Raw genomic sequence first — 18,602 nt, 5'->3', positions numbered from 1 at the left:
CTTGTTCTGGCCCTTTTTTGTGATGGAGTGAAAGTGGCTGGGAGATCAGCATGATACATAGGGCCTTTAATAAAGCTCTCCAAGGCTGGAGAAGATACACTTTCATCAGTGAAGCCGGGTGATCCAGCAAACCTGGAGTGGGTTCTTAATGTCGATTGCTATATATTAGCAAATGTTTTCAATCTTGGACCAAAAGGTTTGATAGATCATTTCTGAAACTCACAACGTGGAAAAAACAGAACTCATCATCATCCCCCCCTCAAATTCCAAATCTTCCCCCTGACATATTTCTAACGGTTAACAAAACACTGGTATTCGGCCCTCCCCTCAGGGACATTGTCTTGGCGTCACCTTCGATTCTCCCCTCTCATTACTTCCCCCCACATTCAGAACATTTCCAGGTCCCGTCGCTTTCACCTACGCAACCTACCTGTCCTGAGACCACCAAACTCACTGTACATGCTCTTATCTCCCGTCTGGACTACTGTAACCTCCTCCTCTCTGGTATTCCACTAACCTGACTCTCTCCTCTACAATCTATTATGAATGCTGCAGCTAGACTCATCCATCCTTCCCTCCGCTCCACTTCCGCTGCATCTCTTTGTAGTTCTCTTCATTGGCTTCCATTTCACCTTAGAATCAAATTCAAGCTCCTGTGCTTTGTCTTCAAATCCCTACACAGTTATTGTCCCACTTACCTTTCTGACCTGGTAAAAAACATTTTCCTCAGCCACTCTCTCATCTCCTCATGACCTACTGATGACTTCCTCAATCATAAACTCATCACACGCACGGCTACAAGACTTTTCTAGAGCTGCCCCAATTCTCATCCCCTTCCTATTCGGCTTGCTCCTACTTTCTGCACTTTTAAAAGAGCACTCAAAACCCATTTTTTTCAAACTTTTTTCAAAATGATATTTTTTCAAACTTGCCTACCCATCTTCTTCTGTCTTTTGAAACCGTCACTATTTCCCACCACTACATATCCCCCTCCTATTGTGTGTTAATTCCCCCACCTACTAGATTGTAAGCTCCTCGGGGCAGGGTCCTCTCCTCCAGTGTCACTGTCTGTATTCGTTTGTCATTTGAAACCCTATTTAATGTACAGCGCTGCGTAATATGTTGGCGCTATATAAATCCTGTTTATTAATAATAATAATAATAATACTAATAATTTTCACCCATCTTCACTGATTAAAGTGTATCTCCAGGCTTTGAGAGATTTAATAAATTAGGTCTATAGTGTTTTAGCAAACTAAATGTCATCTATTCAGGATTAATATTTTCTATTTTACCTCACCAATAAAATATATAAAACACTAGTTGATGGATTTGCTTACACACTGGTGTTTTTATTATTAATGATATTTTTGGTTCACTATGTTTGTGTAGTTTTAGCGGGAATGTTAAAAATACATTTCTAGTATTAGTTGGACAAAGATCAAATACAGACGTATGCCTTATATAAGTAGATGAAGGCAACATTTTACTAACCTCTCTAAGTTTGTTGAGCCCAAGCCCAGAGAAATATTTAGAAAGTTATGCCAAGTTGTCTCAGGGAAGAGCAGTGATAGGAGAGCCCTCTGCTGGTAGAGGTCAGCACAGTTTTTTATTCCCAGAGCATTCATCATTTTCTCTGTTACTTCCCCGATGCCTAGAACCTGCAGAAAAGCCCATCTGTCAGTAATACATTGCAGACGACTGGCAGCATTACACAGGATGTAAAAAGTGATGACTGCTGAAGAACACAATACAGTCCAAGAAACAATTTGTAAAAACATTCTGTGTTTTCTTATCAGGAGTGGTAAATGATCTGCAGTTTATTAAGATGTTTATCCAGGCATTGGGTAAATATGATGGTCTGCAAGGGAATGATGTATAATAAATGGTAAATAAATTGTCATTTCTTAATCCTTCTGTAACCAACTCATATATAGCACGTAACAAATGATATTGCCTGCAGGTTTTATTCTGACCTAGAATAAAACTCTTCAAATGTAACAGTGCCAAAATGTAGGCACCTTGAAAATATATTGAAACAGATGAGGATACCCATACAGCTTTTTGGGTTTAGACATTTTTCAAGTAAGGCACTGACATAATATGAAGCAATTAAAGCAGACCTATAGCCAAAATTTTTACTTTAAAAAAAGGGGTAGACAACCCTTTTATGTAATGTAAAAATAGTAATTTTCCCTTCTGTCTTGATTGTTGTAGCAATAAAGACAGAATGGGAGCGCAGAGCTTCCTGGGATACCTACGTCACGCTTCCCAGGAGGCTTCTGGCTGCCTGAGATCGGGCCTGCGCAAAAGGGAGATTTAAGTACATGCACAGTGAGTTTGGCACATTTTTCTCCTCCTTTACGGCAGGCTACATCAGCTGATCTTGCGTCTGCACAGTGCGAGGTCGGCTGAAGTAGCCAAAAGGCAGAAGAAGAAGGATGAAGATGGAGGTGCCTGTCACTTCGTTTGTGCTGGGGCAAAGACGGATAGCAGGACAGCACGGAACCCAATCGAAGACCGCCCCAGGGGGATCTGAGGATAATAAATAAGTGAGGTTTTTTTAAATTCAGAATAATTCCGCTTTAGTCATATAAGTCATATAGTCATGTCAACAGTAGTTTATGGTCATGTGATTAACTGCCCATCAGATAAGCTCATAACTTAATATCTCTAACAGTCTAAGGATGATTTTGGGGGGAAGCAAATTAACCTAAAAGTATATTTTTGAGATGAAATGTTGAGTTCCTGAAGGAAAACCATGCAATCGCTGGGACAACATACAAACTTGGGATACAGGACATACGTGGATACAGCCTTTGCTGAGATTCTAACCTGGGACTACTGCTGCAAGGTGACCATGCCATGTGGAAAGCATATAAAGTTATTTCGGACAATTGCAAACATGCATAACTGCCTAGTGCACAAAGGAAGAACTCCAGTGGGTTGTATAGAACCCCCAAACTCAACATTATTTTTATTAATTGATTTAATGTTTTGTTTCAAAGATGTAATAATTTGGAGTGCAGACTGAATCAGGCCTTTTGGTTCATAATCAGCACCTGATCTCACAAATGCTCTTTTAGCTGAATGGACACAAAATTTCCTCAAACATACTCCAAAAAATTGATGGAGAGCCTTACAAGAGTTAAGGACGTTATGGCTACAACTCATGTAGTGCTCATGGTTTCGAACTAGAATGTTTAACAAACACTTATAGATGTGACGGTTAGGTGTCCACATACTTTTAGTCATATAGGTTTTGTTATCCTTCAGACCAATCCCTTTATTTATACCCCCAGGCTTTACATGGGGTCTTAACCTTTTCGGAAGTAGACCTCTTCCCTTCACTCACCCATAGGTTGTCAAATGCCAGAACTTTGATAGACAGTACACACAGACCAGTTTTCCTTTCTTATCCAATAAAACAAATGTCAAAACAATACAGTAAGGCAAAAAACAAAAACTTCCAATACAAATGAAAAAAATAAAATAAATAAATAAATTAGGTAAAAATGTAAGAAAGCAATTACAGTGCTAAATAAAATCAAACTATGTCTTTTCCTTATCAAAGTAAAAATGTTTCTTTAGGAAAAAGAACAAACTGAGAAAATATTAGTGAATAAGCAATGACAAAACAAGAAAAAACATTTTATAGGTATAAATGTCAAATTTTGAAAAATAAAATAAAAAAACAACCATTGCCTCACCTTCCTGATAGGTAAGTCTTTGACGAAGTCCATGACCGCCTGTTTGTCATTAGGAATTGTGTACTGGCCATTCGGTTTATTTTTCTCACTGCAAACTTTTGCCAGCCTTTTATTTGGAGCAATGCCTAGATGCAAAACATAATGTCTAATGAGCTTGTGAGTAACTTAATTACCTGGAAGTCTAATTAAGACAGACTCATGGATCCAGGGGTGAATATACCCCCTGCAGAAGAGGTGATAATTGACTGGCAGAGTGTCAGATGCGGCTCAGATGGGCAGCTAAATGACAACTGGCACAATACCATGCAATATAGCACATTACAAAACTCTTTCGCTGCAAGAAGATATTTATTCTTCCCAACAATCTTATACAAAATTTCTGATCGCTTGCTAGCTTTTCTCACTGTATTTCTCACCTTCCACACTCTTGCTGCTTTTTGCATGAACTTGAATTAACAAGCTAAAAGATAAACAGTATAAGCCGACAGTAAAAACAAGATGTAAATGTTTATATGCACCATAGTGAATCATCTACAAACTTATATTTCATATCATGCTGTGAAATCCCACAGTTATTAAATCACCTGTCCTAGCTGTTCTTACTTTTGTACGCAAGTTGCAAGCCTTTTGTCCACTGAATTGAATAGAATTCACTGATAAATAAGTGCAGTAGGAGAAGCCATAGCAATAAATCTATGCAATAAGATGATGTGATGAACAGGAGCATTTTCAAATATTGCCCAGGAGTGTCACAAAAAAAAAAAAAAAAAAAAAAAAAAAATTTCTTAGGAGAGATGCTTTAGTAATATTTAGATGTCTGGAGAATCAGGCACAAAGGCCCATGGAGCGGTAGCAGAATTCCAACACTAGCTGCCACAATATTCAAGTAGAAAGAGAAGAAAATATGGGCTTTACTGCAAGGGTTTTTTTAAAAAAAATCAAATAAACATAATTGTACTGAATAAAAAAATTATCCTAAATCTAACATAGATCAACTGAGCTACGTCACTAAAGTAAACAGAGGTCTCCTATACACTCTTGGTACAAATTTTTCCCATGTTAAAGAATGCACATGGGTTTAGACAAGTACATAGTAAAAATGATCTCATATCTTGACACGTTTCGCTCCCAAGAGCTTCCTCAGGAGATCCCTTGAGATTGTGTATTGCTCACCAGAGATATATAGGAATGATTAAAGTACATTGAGTGATAGGAGATCATTTTTACGATGTACTCATTTAAAGCCATGTGCATTCTTTAACATTAGAAAAATATGTACCAAGAGTGTATATGAGACCTCTGTTTAGTTTAGTGACATAGCTCAGTTGAACTATGTTAGATTCAGGATAATGTGTTATTCATTAAAATTATGTTTATTTGATTTATAAAAAACCCTTGCCCTAAAGTCCATCTTTTCACCTCTTTCTACTTGTCATATTATGCAAATAAGGGTGAGGCAAACCTTTATTTCTGTTATGTCAGTTTGTGACTCCTGGGATAGAACAAACAAACACTGATTGCCACAATAATCAGACTAAATACTTATGATTGCAGGTATTGGTATATCACAAGTTCACTCCAGCTAATAAACTTATATAGTTTAGGTTGAGTTTTATTAAACTATTGTCAAATTTGAAAAAATTATTATTTGTCTTTTGTTTTAATAATATGTTGCTTAATTTTGTTCTTCTAAAAATAAGTGTTTAATCCCTGTAAACGCCCTTATTCCTTTGCAGAATAGCCATAGTCGTTAAGATGCCTGTGGCTACATTGCAGGCTCTGTTCAGAATATCTTTCTTTGTAGCCACCGATTGTGCTATTTCATTTAATAGAGGGCTTCTATGACTAAGGTTCAGTTCAAGCTGGGCAGTCTAATAAGAAATCGCAGCACTTGTGAACTCTTGCAGCACCAAGATGACACCGACTTTACTTGCATAAGTCCACCACTGAGTCACTGAGCAGTCAAACTATTTGAACAGGTGTGGACTGCTGGAATATTTTGCTCTTAAACACATGCCATGACAAATGTAGTAGAGTTTTAAAACGTTCCTTCTAATTATTTTATTGGAACAATGATATCTATATCTATATATATATATATATATATATATATATATATATATATATATATATATATCACACAGTCATACACGCACACGCAGTGTTAAACAATTTCAAACAAACTTAATAAAGTCAGAAAAGCACTCCAGGGATGAGCTATATTTGTGCAATGAATAATACTACAGAACACATCAGAAAGTAATAAACTTATCAGAATGTAATTTAGAAGGTGACACCTAATTTGCTTATATTGTGCTATTCATTAAATCAGCGGTAAAATGAATCAGCTGCAGCTGGGAAAGTAAACACTCCAAAGAATAGAAGTTGTTGCCAAGCAATGGAACAGAGACCCCTCACAGAGCATTCACTCATCCTTGGCTAACAAGAACAAAACCAATGAAACAGCTTACTTCACAACAAAAATACACTACTATTGTGTTTAGCATAGGTCTCATGGGCAGAATTTAGGCGAGTCCAACCTCCAGTCTGTTTTCTCTGCAAGAGCTCAACAGATAAGATGTTATGCACACTTTAAAAGCACTGCAGGGTGACTTGTGTATAGAAACATCCTAGCCAGACACAGACACATTATTGGAAACATTAAAATAGGGTAGTGCAAGAAACAAGAACTTTAAAAAAAAAAAAAAAAAAGTGCAGTATTCCACATTAGGAAATCTGAGAGCATACTTGACTAGCAACAAACAGGAACAATGAGAGTTTCATATACAAATGCAGACTATCTGCAGAAAAACTGGCTTTGGGACATTCTGTATATATAAAAATAAACAAGGTAGGTACGGAGACACCACCTAACTTTCCCTCTCGTAGATTATCCTTAGAGGTCAGCAGCTGTAACTTGAAGGCTAAGGCTAGGTACACACCTGCAATAATTATTGCTTGAAAATGAACGATCAACAATTATTAATGATTTTTGTTAACGATCGTATAGTGCCCGATTCTGTACATGCTGTATTGATACAATCGTTCAAAAATAATGTACACACGCTAGATGCGATCGTTTCAACGATACAGGAAGTGACCCGTGACATACATGTACCAGAGGAAGTGACGTACAGGAAATATAGGGGCTGAGAGTTGTTATAAAAAGAACATGTGTACGAAATATCGGTCTTAGAACAATTATTCGGCACACTGCTCCCTTACCTCTCTGTGCAATATGCCTTTCCGAGCCCTCTCAAGGAAGAAAAAAGTAGCTTTTGCTATGAGGTATCTGCTTAGTGTGAAGCAGGATGAAGATGATGTGTATGTATACATACCTATATGTATATATATAATACTAATATACATAAATACATATACACACAGTGAAGCGTCATGCAATAAACGTTCATTCATCGTGCATGCTCAGAACCAATCACGATCATTGAACGATTGAACACACAATGGATAGTGAACGATCGTCACTCAATCAGATCCGCCGGGATGGTTGTTACTTTCCAGCAAAATTCCTGGATCGTCAGCGTAGTTGGAAAGGCGTTGTGCACTTTTTTTTGTTAATGATTATCGGACGAATGGTCGTTAGTCATTCGTTTCCAACGATAATTATTGCACGTGTGTAGGCAGCTTAACTAGGTCTAAGGCTGTCATGTAATGTAATCTAAATTAGGGAACAATTGTGCAGAATTGCTGGATAAAAACTGTTCAACTTTTCAACATTTAGCAAAAACAATGATTGTATTTACAAGTCATACCTGCACTGGCAGTCAAAGAGGTTTTTTGCTCAATTCGGAATCTCAATTCTTTCACAGCTTCTTCTGCAGATGTCCCGAAAACAATTACTTTTTCCATTGGCTTTTCTAGCTTTGCTGTATCTGGCATAGGTGGAGACAGGTTTTGTTCCTCCAGGAAGGAAGGGCTGTCTTCAAATAGCACTGGAGATGTGCACTGTGTCTGTTCTGGTTTACTAGTTTCTGTAGTCATCACCACACCTGCTATAAGCAAAATATACAAAGATAATATTTTAAATACTGTAAGAGGCCAAGGATCAATGGGACCAGTTGTGAACAGTTATGAAACATAAAAACACAGGTGGCTTTGTCATCTGGCACAGTTTTTCTCATAAAACCCTGGTTCACAGTCACACTATATCACAAAATGTAATTGGACATCCCACCAAATTATTGAATGTTTCTAGTGAAGGGGACTGTTGATCCTACAACATACAGGTAGCCCCCGAGTTAAGGACATCCGACATACAGACGACTCAGACGTGAACAGGGCTTCCCTGCTGCTTGTGTGCAGGACAGAGGCTTGATGGGGGGGAGGGGCAGTTTGCATGACTTGCAAAAGAAATCACTGACACCACGCTGCCTAATAGTATGTTGAGACAAACATCTGTCCTAATTTCATTTATTAAAATAATGTACATGTTCCGATATACATACAAATTCAACTTAAGAACAAACCTACAGTCCCTATCTCGTATGTAACCCGGGGACTACCTGTACTAAGAAATTTCAGATAATTGCGTGCTTCCACCCTTGCAACAGCAGGAAATATCATTTTCTAGCTTAAATGTACCTCTTTGCACAAAGCAAAGCTTTAGTGAGTTTGATGTGGAGGAACTTGTGAGGCTGTATAAAGCCCTAAGCTCAATTCTACTGAACACCTTTGGGATTATTTGGGATGCAGAGTGTAAACCAAGTCAATGCGAATACCTGACCTTACAAACTAAACGGGTACAAATTCCCACAGAAACACACTAAAAATCACATGAAAAACCTTCTCAGAAAAGCAAAGGCGTTATAGCCACAAAAGGGGGCCCACAAGTCATTTTAATTAAACATGGTTTTGAAATGGGATGTACAAGATCATACAGATGTCATGGTTAGGTGTTCAAAAACATTTGGCTGTATAGGGTACTATTAGGCAAACATGCAGGTTTCATGCCACAAAGTTCTTATTATTTACTGGAAAGTATAGAGGGTGCATTATTCAATGACTGGTTTGACCAACAAGTTCTACAGAATTGCTAAAATATTTGTAAAAGAATGTACAGCGCTGCATAATATGTTGGCGCTATATAAATCCTGTTTATTATTATTAATAATAATAATAATAATAGATAGGAGACCAAGGAATTGTCAAAATTCAAGAACTCTTTCCAAAACCTAAAATCTGACTGAACTACTCGCTTATAGAAAAAATTTCTAGAGGATCTTTACAGAGCTGAATCCACAAGTCATGACCTTGGGTTTATTAAAAGACTGTCCTGCTATCCAAAACAAAATTAAAAATCAAACATGCTTGTGGTTTATGAGGAGAAAAGAGAAACTCTGAATTTTTGCTTTACCTTCTGTAGAATTATCTTTCTGTACATTGTCAGCTTTAACATATGTCCTCCGTTCTTCTGGCCATGTCAGCCTTTCCTCCAAGTGATCAGTAATATCCATATAGACTTCATCAAGACTCATAGGTAAATAGCTGGGATCATACTCTGCAATGACTTTTCGAATCTGAGTATAAGAAAGAATGTACAATACAATAGTATTTAGTAGTAGCATATTTTATTATTACTATTAATAATAACAGTATTTATATAGCGCCAACATATTACGCAGAACTTAAACAGGGGTTGCAAATGACAGACAAATACAGACAGTGACACGGGAAGAGGACAGAACCCTGGCCAGAAGAGCTTACAATCTAGAAGGTGGGATAAGCAGTACACAACAGGAGCGGGGATATGGAATGGTGGGTAAGTAGTGAGGATTTCAGGAGACAGAAGAAGATGGGTAGGCAAGTTTGAAAAAAAGGATTTTAAGTGCTCTTAAATTTGCAGAAAGTTGGAATAGGATGTGGAAGACCATTTCAGAGAGTTGGGGTAGCTCTGGAAAAGTCTTGAAGCAGTACATGCGATGAGGTTACAACAGAGGAAGTCATTAGCAGGTCATTGGAGGAGTGATGAAAGCGGCTGGTACAGTAGTCCAGATAGGTTACATAAACCCACAGCTAATATTTCTTTTATGGATGGTTGAACTTTGTTGACTTTGGCAGTCTGGAGACTTTACTCACATGGCCTCTTTCAAAAATGTACAGTTGATCTTTTTTTATACTATTGATCAAATTTGCAATATATGATATACACACCTCTTTGCAGACTGCTTGATATTTGTTGAAATCGGGTGGAACAATAATCAGATCAGGACACAATTTCTTTCCAATGAATCCTGGCATAGACGCACGTACACCGAACCTTCTAGCCAAATAGTTTGAAGTGGACTTAAAAATTATGAGAAAAATGTAAAGTTTAGAGATGATAAATTCAGCAATAAAAATCATATTGTATATAGAAATTCAAAACGTAAAGCAAATATGTTTTTGAACATTTCTGTAAAATCCAAAACAATAATTGTTTTCCTTTATATGCCCGCTTTTAATTTGATTATAATTGCAAGGTGTAACCACAGACACTTTCCTAGGGTGACCGCATATACCCAATTCCACTGCAGTGTTGCCACCCATTTCTGAGCACTTCCGCATTGGACTACATGCAGTTAAAACATGGTGTGCTGGCACATATTACCATTAAAAAGTATCATGTTTAGCATCTACAAAAAATTCTAGAAAAAGGAGTCTACAGGATCTGCACAGTGGATTGTATAGATAAACTATACTGTTAGTCCCCGAGTTACGGACATCTGACATATGGAGGACTCCTAGATACGAACAGGGCTTCCCTGCTGATTGTGTGCAGAACAGAGGCTTGATGGGGGGGGAGGGGGGCAGTTTGCTTGACATGCAGAAGAAAACTTTTGCTAAACACAGCTGAGGTTGTGTGGGTGATCTTAAGGACTGAGTTCTTCTGCAACCTCTTGTAACTGTTTAATCACCAAATTCTGCACTGGTTTCTTTTTGCATATCAAAGCTCAGCTTGCTCCAGAAGTTATTGAATTGAATTATTGAATGATTTACACAGTAACTGACCCCACACTGCCTAATAATATGTTGAGACAAACATCTGTCCTAATTGCAATTATTAAAATAATGTACCTGTTCCAACTTACATACAAATTCAACTTAACAAACCTACAGTTCCTATTTCGTATGTAACCTGGGGACTACCTGTGAATATATATATACACACACACAGGTATATATATATATAACACACAGGTATATATATATATATATATATATATATATATATATATATATATATATATATATATATATTTTATAATAAAAAAGTCTTAAAATGAAATCCATGCAATCCTGTTCTATTTAAAATGTTCTCTAATATTTCTTTTGTAGGAGTTTATTTGTACTTTAATATGTTTTGCCTTTTTATACACTTTAAAAGTAACTTTTTATTTTTATTAGAGAATAAAGCACAATTCAAAAAAAGGATATGATAAGAACATGTCTATAAGTGGTACATTGTGAAATGTGAAATTACTGAACTTAATCTATTAACATCCCGGTACTAGTGGAGAAAGTAATGGCAGACAAGGACACCCAAACATTCTGTCTGCCTACTCATCACTGAAATATGCTGATAACAAATATTACACAAAAAATATTACACATAGCAGTATATGAAAGACAGTTTATATTGCTGGTTTTGTTTTTGATGAGGTGACGAAAAATATTTACAGCAGAAAAAAAAAAATAGAGAGGCACAACAAGTCAGCTCAGCCAATGTAATCATTGCAGATTCACCACCTGCTATGCTGGGTGCAGTCTATGCATTCCTGCAAAGCATTCAGAAGGCATAGCACATATCAATACAACTTTTTTGATTTGATAAAACAATCAGATCTGATGCGGAGTTGGCAGCCTATTGACTGATGAATAGATCCCATGTGATGGTAAATAATAATCAAAACTACACAAGTCATATTGTGCATACAAATGATCAATCGACTAAATGTTTGCTGATCATGAAACCCGATTAATTAGTTAGTATCTATTTTGCATTCCAGGCAAGTCAATTTGAGCAGGATGTCCTTAAAATCTCTTATTTCAGGCTACTTATCTGTGGTCATAGTCCATCATCTGTTACTGTGATAAATAAAGTTGGCTTTAAAGCGGATTACTCCAGCAGTGTTTGCCGTTGTGTTTGCTTGTTACACAATAAAGAGTAAGGCTATTTTCACCAAAAATATTGCAAATTTACTAAAATCATTTACAAGTGTAGCAAATATCATCATTGTAAACAAATACTGTTAACCACACCTCATGATGTTGGTTCCCTTACAAGAAATGTCCAACCACATGACAGCACCAATCATTTAATGCAAGTGATTCTGTGGTGCTACCCATGAATATTTCATGCCACGGGTCTGCCTCTACTTACCAGCATGCTCATAGTACCCACAGCCATCGGCTTCCCCTTTAGCTCAGGATTGTCTCTAGTTTCTACAGATGCATAAAAAGCATCCATATCCACATGTACAATAACACGGCTTAAATCACGTCTCCGTTCTAGCTCCATTGCCAGCCGATCAACCTGTCCAAGATAGAAGTAAAAGTGTTTACATTGCATCTCAAAACAAAAACTTAACATTAAGCCTGAAGTTCAGCTGTAAAATCTGAATATTGCCATGACTGTACCATAATAAAGAAATGATATGGTCATAAAACTAAAGTTCTACATTTTGAGGAAACAGCAAAAAAAGTGATAAGCTTATTAGATGAAGGAAAGTCAGCCAAGAAAGTGTTTCAGACAAACACAGAAATCATAATAACCAGAGACTGGCACTAAGCTTTCAAAATATATTTCATAGCCAGACCACACAGCCCTCAACCAAATCACGGTGGTTGTTTGATGCTCCAGATTTATTTGTGAAAACAGCATGTTTTTGTGCTGTGGTGTTAATGAGTGTATGCATTCCAGCTTTGTCCCGTGGTTGCCAAGTCTTCTAAAACCTCTTGATGAAAGCGTGACCAGAACCTATGACTGGCTCCACACTCCTCTGATAAACAATAAGAGATCTATCTCAGAGCTCATAGTCAAGCGCTGTTAACCCTGACCATCAGGATTTTGTGTAGGCCAACAACACAAGCACACAGAAATCCAAAGATGTTTTCTAGCAGGACTCCTTGTCACTGTCTGTATCTTATTTAACCCCTATATAATGTACATGGCTGCGTTATATGTTGGCGCTATGTAAATACTGAATACTGCTTAATAATAAAAAATGGCCCACTGCTTTCTGGATTGGCAGTGCCACCTCTGTTTCTGAAACGCTCACATTCTGGGTTTGCAGTGTGTGGGATGAGGAGCATTTAGAAGTATAAGAGGAATAAGCTCAGCCATGAAAGATAAGGGAAGTTTTTGGTTTTATAAATTATTATATATATATATATATATATATATATATATTATATATATATATATATATATATATATATATATATATATATATATATATATATATATCTTTATGAAGTTTATGATTTTTATAAACACATAAGTACCTGAATTTGAGCTTCATTGATTTGTGAACTGGTCAGCAGAGCTTTTTGTTGCAGGATTTTCTCGATGCGCTGGTCAACTTGTTGGTCTACATTAGTCAAATGTATATAATATCTGGAGCCCTGCAAAACAAATATGGCTTGGTAACATGTCCATAGATAATTGGGAGAAAATCAGCACTGCTTTCCCTGCAGCTATTTTTCAATTTTGCTTTAACCTGTACTGAAAAGTAGACTCTTGTTTAAAGAATTAGAATCATTAACCATCAGTAAAAGAATTGGAAATCCAAACTTTTGCAACTGTCATAGTTAACCATAGTGCATTGCCAGCCAAAACCTTTTTTGTAGGCTGGAAAGAATTGGAATGAGTGCTCAAATTTTGTATAGCTGTCTTTGCCCCATTGTGAGATTAATTTATTACAGTAATGGTGACTGTTGTCATCTAGAAAGAAAAATGATTAAAAAATCCATAACTGGAGAGCTGTCCCCAGAGCAAGCGATAAGTGGAAATCCTTCAATTGGGACCGTTCTCTAAGAGAACTCATTTTGAGAAAATTACATCACTTATGGATTGTCTTACTGAAAGAAGAAATGAAAATGTGCCCACTGGCAGGAGATTTACTTAAAATGATAAAATGTGTTAAAAGTGATTGTATAAGTTAACAATTATTTTGGTATTTATGTAAGTAAAAGACAAATATTTGCACTGAAGAATGTACACCTATTTTTAAAGAATGCCCTTGGAGTAGAAGGCTCTGTCCACCCAATTTTTATGATTCACTACTGACCCATCATGGTGACCAATGGCCTCAATAATAATGAAGCACAGGAAGTAAAAAGACAGGTCTTAGTTGTGAAAAAACAAGACTTGAATTCTCTTGCATATATCTGAGCATAACTGTGACTCTGGATCACTCCACAAAAAAAGACAATAGAGATTCAGGCATCTGGGGATTGTCCACAGAGCTTTCCCATGTAAATTCATATGGAAATACCAGACAATATGAACAGAAAAGAAGAAAGTGCTCGCTGCAAGGTTACATATATTTCTTGTAATATGAAAAAACATTATAGCATTTAACTCACTTTTGTAGCACCCATGATGATCTTGTTGATTTTCTCCTTATCCAAACCCTCCATTCCAGCCTTGTTGTCATTGAGAGCTATTCTGTATAGGATATTATTATTGCTAGGACCTGGCTCATTCTCATCTTTCTGGTCCATTTTTTATATTTGTAATCTACGGGTCACAATCTGAAAAACAAGTATTCTCATTAGCAATAAAATAGTAACAAAGAAATGCAAAGAGATAAATTGAGAGCATGCCAGATGTATGCTAGATAGACTTGTTCCTTTCCTAACTGTCCCTTAAATTTTTTTTCTAACCCTATTCTATAGTTATTTTTGTTTTTTACATTTTTTATGGTTGTACATTTTCTTGCTTATTTGACCCATTGATGAAATTACACATTTTCTTGATAATGACAAACGTGTATAAATATACATGGGAATTATTTTATACTTGTATAAACTACGATACAAGAGGAGAAGAGGCCCCTGTCCAATTGAGGTTGCAATCAAAGAGGTGGGAAAGCATGGTATATAATAAGTAAAATAAAAGGAACTGTATCTATATACTGATTAGAAGAAGATGGCCAAGTTTAATAAAACACTAATTTCAAAAAAATATAACAAAAAATAAAGAAATAATATGAATTTAAAATATAAAATATTTACCAACTGATAGCAAATGATTTTTAAGAAATCCATTCCAGGTTTGCTGGACCACATAGGTTTTTTCATGATAGTCTACCTTTGCCATTAAAAGAAGCCAATGTGTGTTATAAGTGAATTTATGCCCAAGTTTCTAAAAACTTTCCAGTTTGCACAGCTGCTCCTTCAACTTTAAACATAGCCTGTACATATGACAACATCTAACTATGACCAAGATGTCAACCAGTTTACCATAAATGTATTTTAGCTTCCCAAGCTGCCGCTGAAAAAAAAGAAGCCTAGGAAAAGTCAAGTCAAAGTAAATAGTTTAGTCAAGTCTTTTCAGAACAAATCAGAACATCAAGTATGAATTTGTCAGTCCGTGTGTTCCATATTGACTCGCCCCACAGGGTGTTCTTGTGTTTAACAGAAGAATTTCTCAAGAACAAGTCAGAATGATTGCTCTTTGAAAATGGAACGAAATTTGTTTGAAATGTGTGCAAGCACTGCAGGGAAAGTAGTTTTAGCAAGAGCCTTGCGCGTCAGGAACTTTTCAGGTATGCTCCATCCTCCACATATCATGTGAACTTCAATAGAGCTCCTTAGTTACTTGCATTTCTTCTTATTTCTATATTTTAATATACAATCATTAAAAAAGAAAACATTTATATATACAAAGTTTATATTTGAAGTTTAGAGGCATTGGAGGTGCATTCAGGCTGGCATACACTGTGCAGATGAAAGGGTAACCAGGCACTGTGGTTTTTATACTAAATCTCTGTATTATACTAGGTCCATTACATAGTTTACCCTATATAGCCAATGGGATAACAGTTCCCAAGGCACAAGATCAATATGTATAAATATAGTATTCCATGCTGATTATATGACAAGGTGACTTTGCAAAAACAATATGCTGATACAATCTTTATAATAACAAATCACATATAGACATGTTAACTTTAGTTCTTAAGTGGTGGATTTCACTTAGACAACTACATCTCTTTTCCAATAGTACAACCCCTCAAAATTGGCTAGTGATGTGACCAGTTTAGGGATCACTACCGAATATGATTACTAAGAGTTAACCAAATGGACAATAATGGGCATACCTGTAAAGCAGTAAATGTGAACCTAAACAGGTAATGGTAAAGGTAATGATTCACTGTCATTTAAAACCTCATTCGCTTTTCAGATTTACTTGCAGATGTGTCAAAGTGTATGCAAAGCAAAAACTCTTTTTTTGGTTTTGAATAAAGCAGGGAACTGGCCATGTAACCATTTTTTATTTTTTAAAGTGCCCAGAAAATCATTTTAAAAACTAAATTATCTTTTCTAACTTCTGGGGAAAAAATCATTATTCTTATTTAAAGCACGCTTCATCTTTCAAAAAAAAAAATATATTTCCTTACTTTTGCTTGAAGAAGCTAAGAATCTTAATTTTTCACAATGTGCTTTAGTCTGATGACAGGGCAAGTTCATATTTGATACAATAAAGTTCACTTATAAATATAAATAAACAATGTGGACCGTTTTCAAGGTCGCATGACTTTTGAGGATTTGCCAGGTCCAGAAAATACTATCCCAATCAGTCTTTTGCTTTGAGGCAGCACAACTGGAAGATTTATCTACCCACCTACAGGTGAACACCAAACAAATAAATGCAGAACCAATTAGGTGGTTTTGTTTTATGCAGAAACTACAGCAAAATACTGCATATAAAAAAGTAACTCTAGGATATAAAGAACAGGAAAGTTTTAGGTACAAAACTAAAGTATTTGTAAACCATGATAATACAGATAGACTGACAAAACATAAGCAGGTCAGTCTTCTAAGATCCATGAAATGGTACATATCCCAAAACCACTTTCATATTGTAAAAAATAATGTAAAGTTCTGAAGGATCTAAGCTTAAAAAAACCTTCAAAACCATAGTAACTGATTATAAAGAGTGTTTGGCAAAACATAAGATAAACATATAAAGACACTAAGGGTCTACTTATAAAGTAGTGAATCTAACATTCACTAATCAATTATTGCCAATCAAACAAGTGGTCTTGAAAATTTTTCAGGGAGTGTTTCAGTAAAAGTTAGATTCACTGCTTTAAAAATAGAGCCAAAGTATCTTGGCAAATTTGTTTACCATAATGTTCTCACCCCAATAATTTAGGATGTGAATGTTGATATTGAAACTTTTAGAATACTAAGTATGAGACTTGAAATAACCCAACCCTTAAGTTCTGAACAACATCAAACTTAAAGAAATTCCCAGGCTTTCAATCTGGGTGTAACATTTGTTACTGGCATAAAGGTTATAATTTAAAAAGAATAATTTGAAGAAATAATGTCTCAAATGGTCTTTTGCTTAGGAGGTATGAGAGGAAAACGTATTTATTGCTGCTCTTATCCAAGGTATTTTTATTATTACACAGTATGTATATAGCTTTGAAATATTACGCAGCCCTGTACCAAGTCCATAATCATGTTAATAGCTGTCCTTCAAAGGGGCTCACAATCCAATGTTCCTACCTCAGTCATATGCCTTTAATACAGTCTAAGGTCAATTTGGGGGGGGAAGCCACCTAACCTGTCTGGGGTTCCCACAGTCCATAAATCAAAACAAAATCAAATCAGCATTACCAGCCTCCCATGTGACTGGAACACCACTTTTTAGCTTGATTGCCCACCAAGCTGGTTTGCAGGCCACTTCCTGCGATTCTACTCCTGTCTCACTCCTGCACACCTGAGCCCTTATGGCATTCCCTCCTTCTTGCTGGGCAGGTGCAACTCCTGGTGTGTGACTCCTTTCCGAGCAAACCAGTTTAAAAGGGACCAGCGTCCATATATAGGGGAGATGTACCTTCTGTCCAAGATTCCCCCCTGCGATCCTGTACAATGTACATAAGCAAGCATGATATAACAGGTATATATGACTGATAATAGTGCCTAATCTAATCTTAAAATTGTTACCATGCTTGTCAGCATTGTAATTAATTTTTCCTTTTTAATTTTACAAGGATAAACCCCCATTTTGCCTCCTTATTGTTTTTTTCACTCAAGCCTCAATGACTTGTATTTGGTATACACAGCTTAGAAAACAGCTTTGGAATTTTAGGAAGTATGTCATATACAGGTTTAACTTTCTGGCACATGTAAAAATAAAAAGTAACAAAAAGCAGCATGAGATAGATGATTCAAGGGACCTGGCGCCAACATGAAGATTACACAATAAAAAGCAAGTAGATTAAAGTTCTTAAAAAGCAGAAATGTGATTTCCTGATTTTAGAAGCTATTTATCCTCCTGTAGGTTATATGGCAATTTGCTGTTATCCAAGGTCAGATAATTAGATTTACTTTGACCACTGTCAGAGTATACACAGTCACAGGATAGTTAGGAAAGAGTAAGAAAACTAACTGTGCTATAGGATAGGAGACTGATTTTCGCATTGGAGTCTCAGATTCAAGAAATGAGGCCCCCATCTAAATCTGGACTCTTTCAATAGATTATGCATTAGATTGAAAAAAATAGAATCAAATGTAAATCTATTGAAAGCTAGGAAATTACTAATTGATGTTTGATTTGATTATAATTCAGTGGAGCAAGCAGGGGTAAAGAGAAGCGGTGCTTGAGCGGGATGGTGCAGGGCAGCTTTCAGGTAAATGATAGTCATCCAAGCA

At 36.3% G+C, this 18,602-nt stretch overlaps 1 protein-coding gene across 1 annotated transcript in view; it reads right to left on the bottom strand.

The window, feature by feature from the left end:
- The window catches only part of POLK (DNA polymerase kappa), a 53,258-nt gene that overhangs the window by 18,319 nt on the left and 16,337 nt on the right, over positions 1–18,602 (bottom strand). Inside the window, exons 3-10 of the mRNA XM_072413964.1 lie at positions 14,298–14,465; positions 13,215–13,334; positions 12,091–12,243; positions 9,882–10,013; positions 9,085–9,247; positions 7,484–7,723; positions 3,711–3,835; positions 1,495–1,661 (exon numbers count right to left, since the gene is read on the bottom strand). Coding sequence (XP_072270065.1) covers positions 1,495–1,661; positions 3,711–3,835; positions 7,484–7,723; positions 9,085–9,247; positions 9,882–10,013; positions 12,091–12,243; positions 13,215–13,334; positions 14,298–14,435 — 1,238 coding nt within the window. The 5' untranslated portion in view covers positions 14,436–14,465. The remainder of the gene's footprint in view (positions 1–1,494; positions 1,662–3,710; positions 3,836–7,483; positions 7,724–9,084; positions 9,248–9,881; positions 10,014–12,090; positions 12,244–13,214; positions 13,335–14,297; positions 14,466–18,602) is intronic.

This window comes from Pyxicephalus adspersus, chromosome 6, assembly GCF_032062135.1.
Source record: "Pyxicephalus adspersus chromosome 6, UCB_Pads_2.0, whole genome shotgun sequence".
NCBI lineage: Eukaryota > Metazoa > Chordata > Amphibia > Anura > Pyxicephalidae > Pyxicephalus > Pyxicephalus adspersus.
Note: the sequence above shows the minus strand (reverse complement) of the source record. Positions and strands in the feature narration are given on the sequence as shown.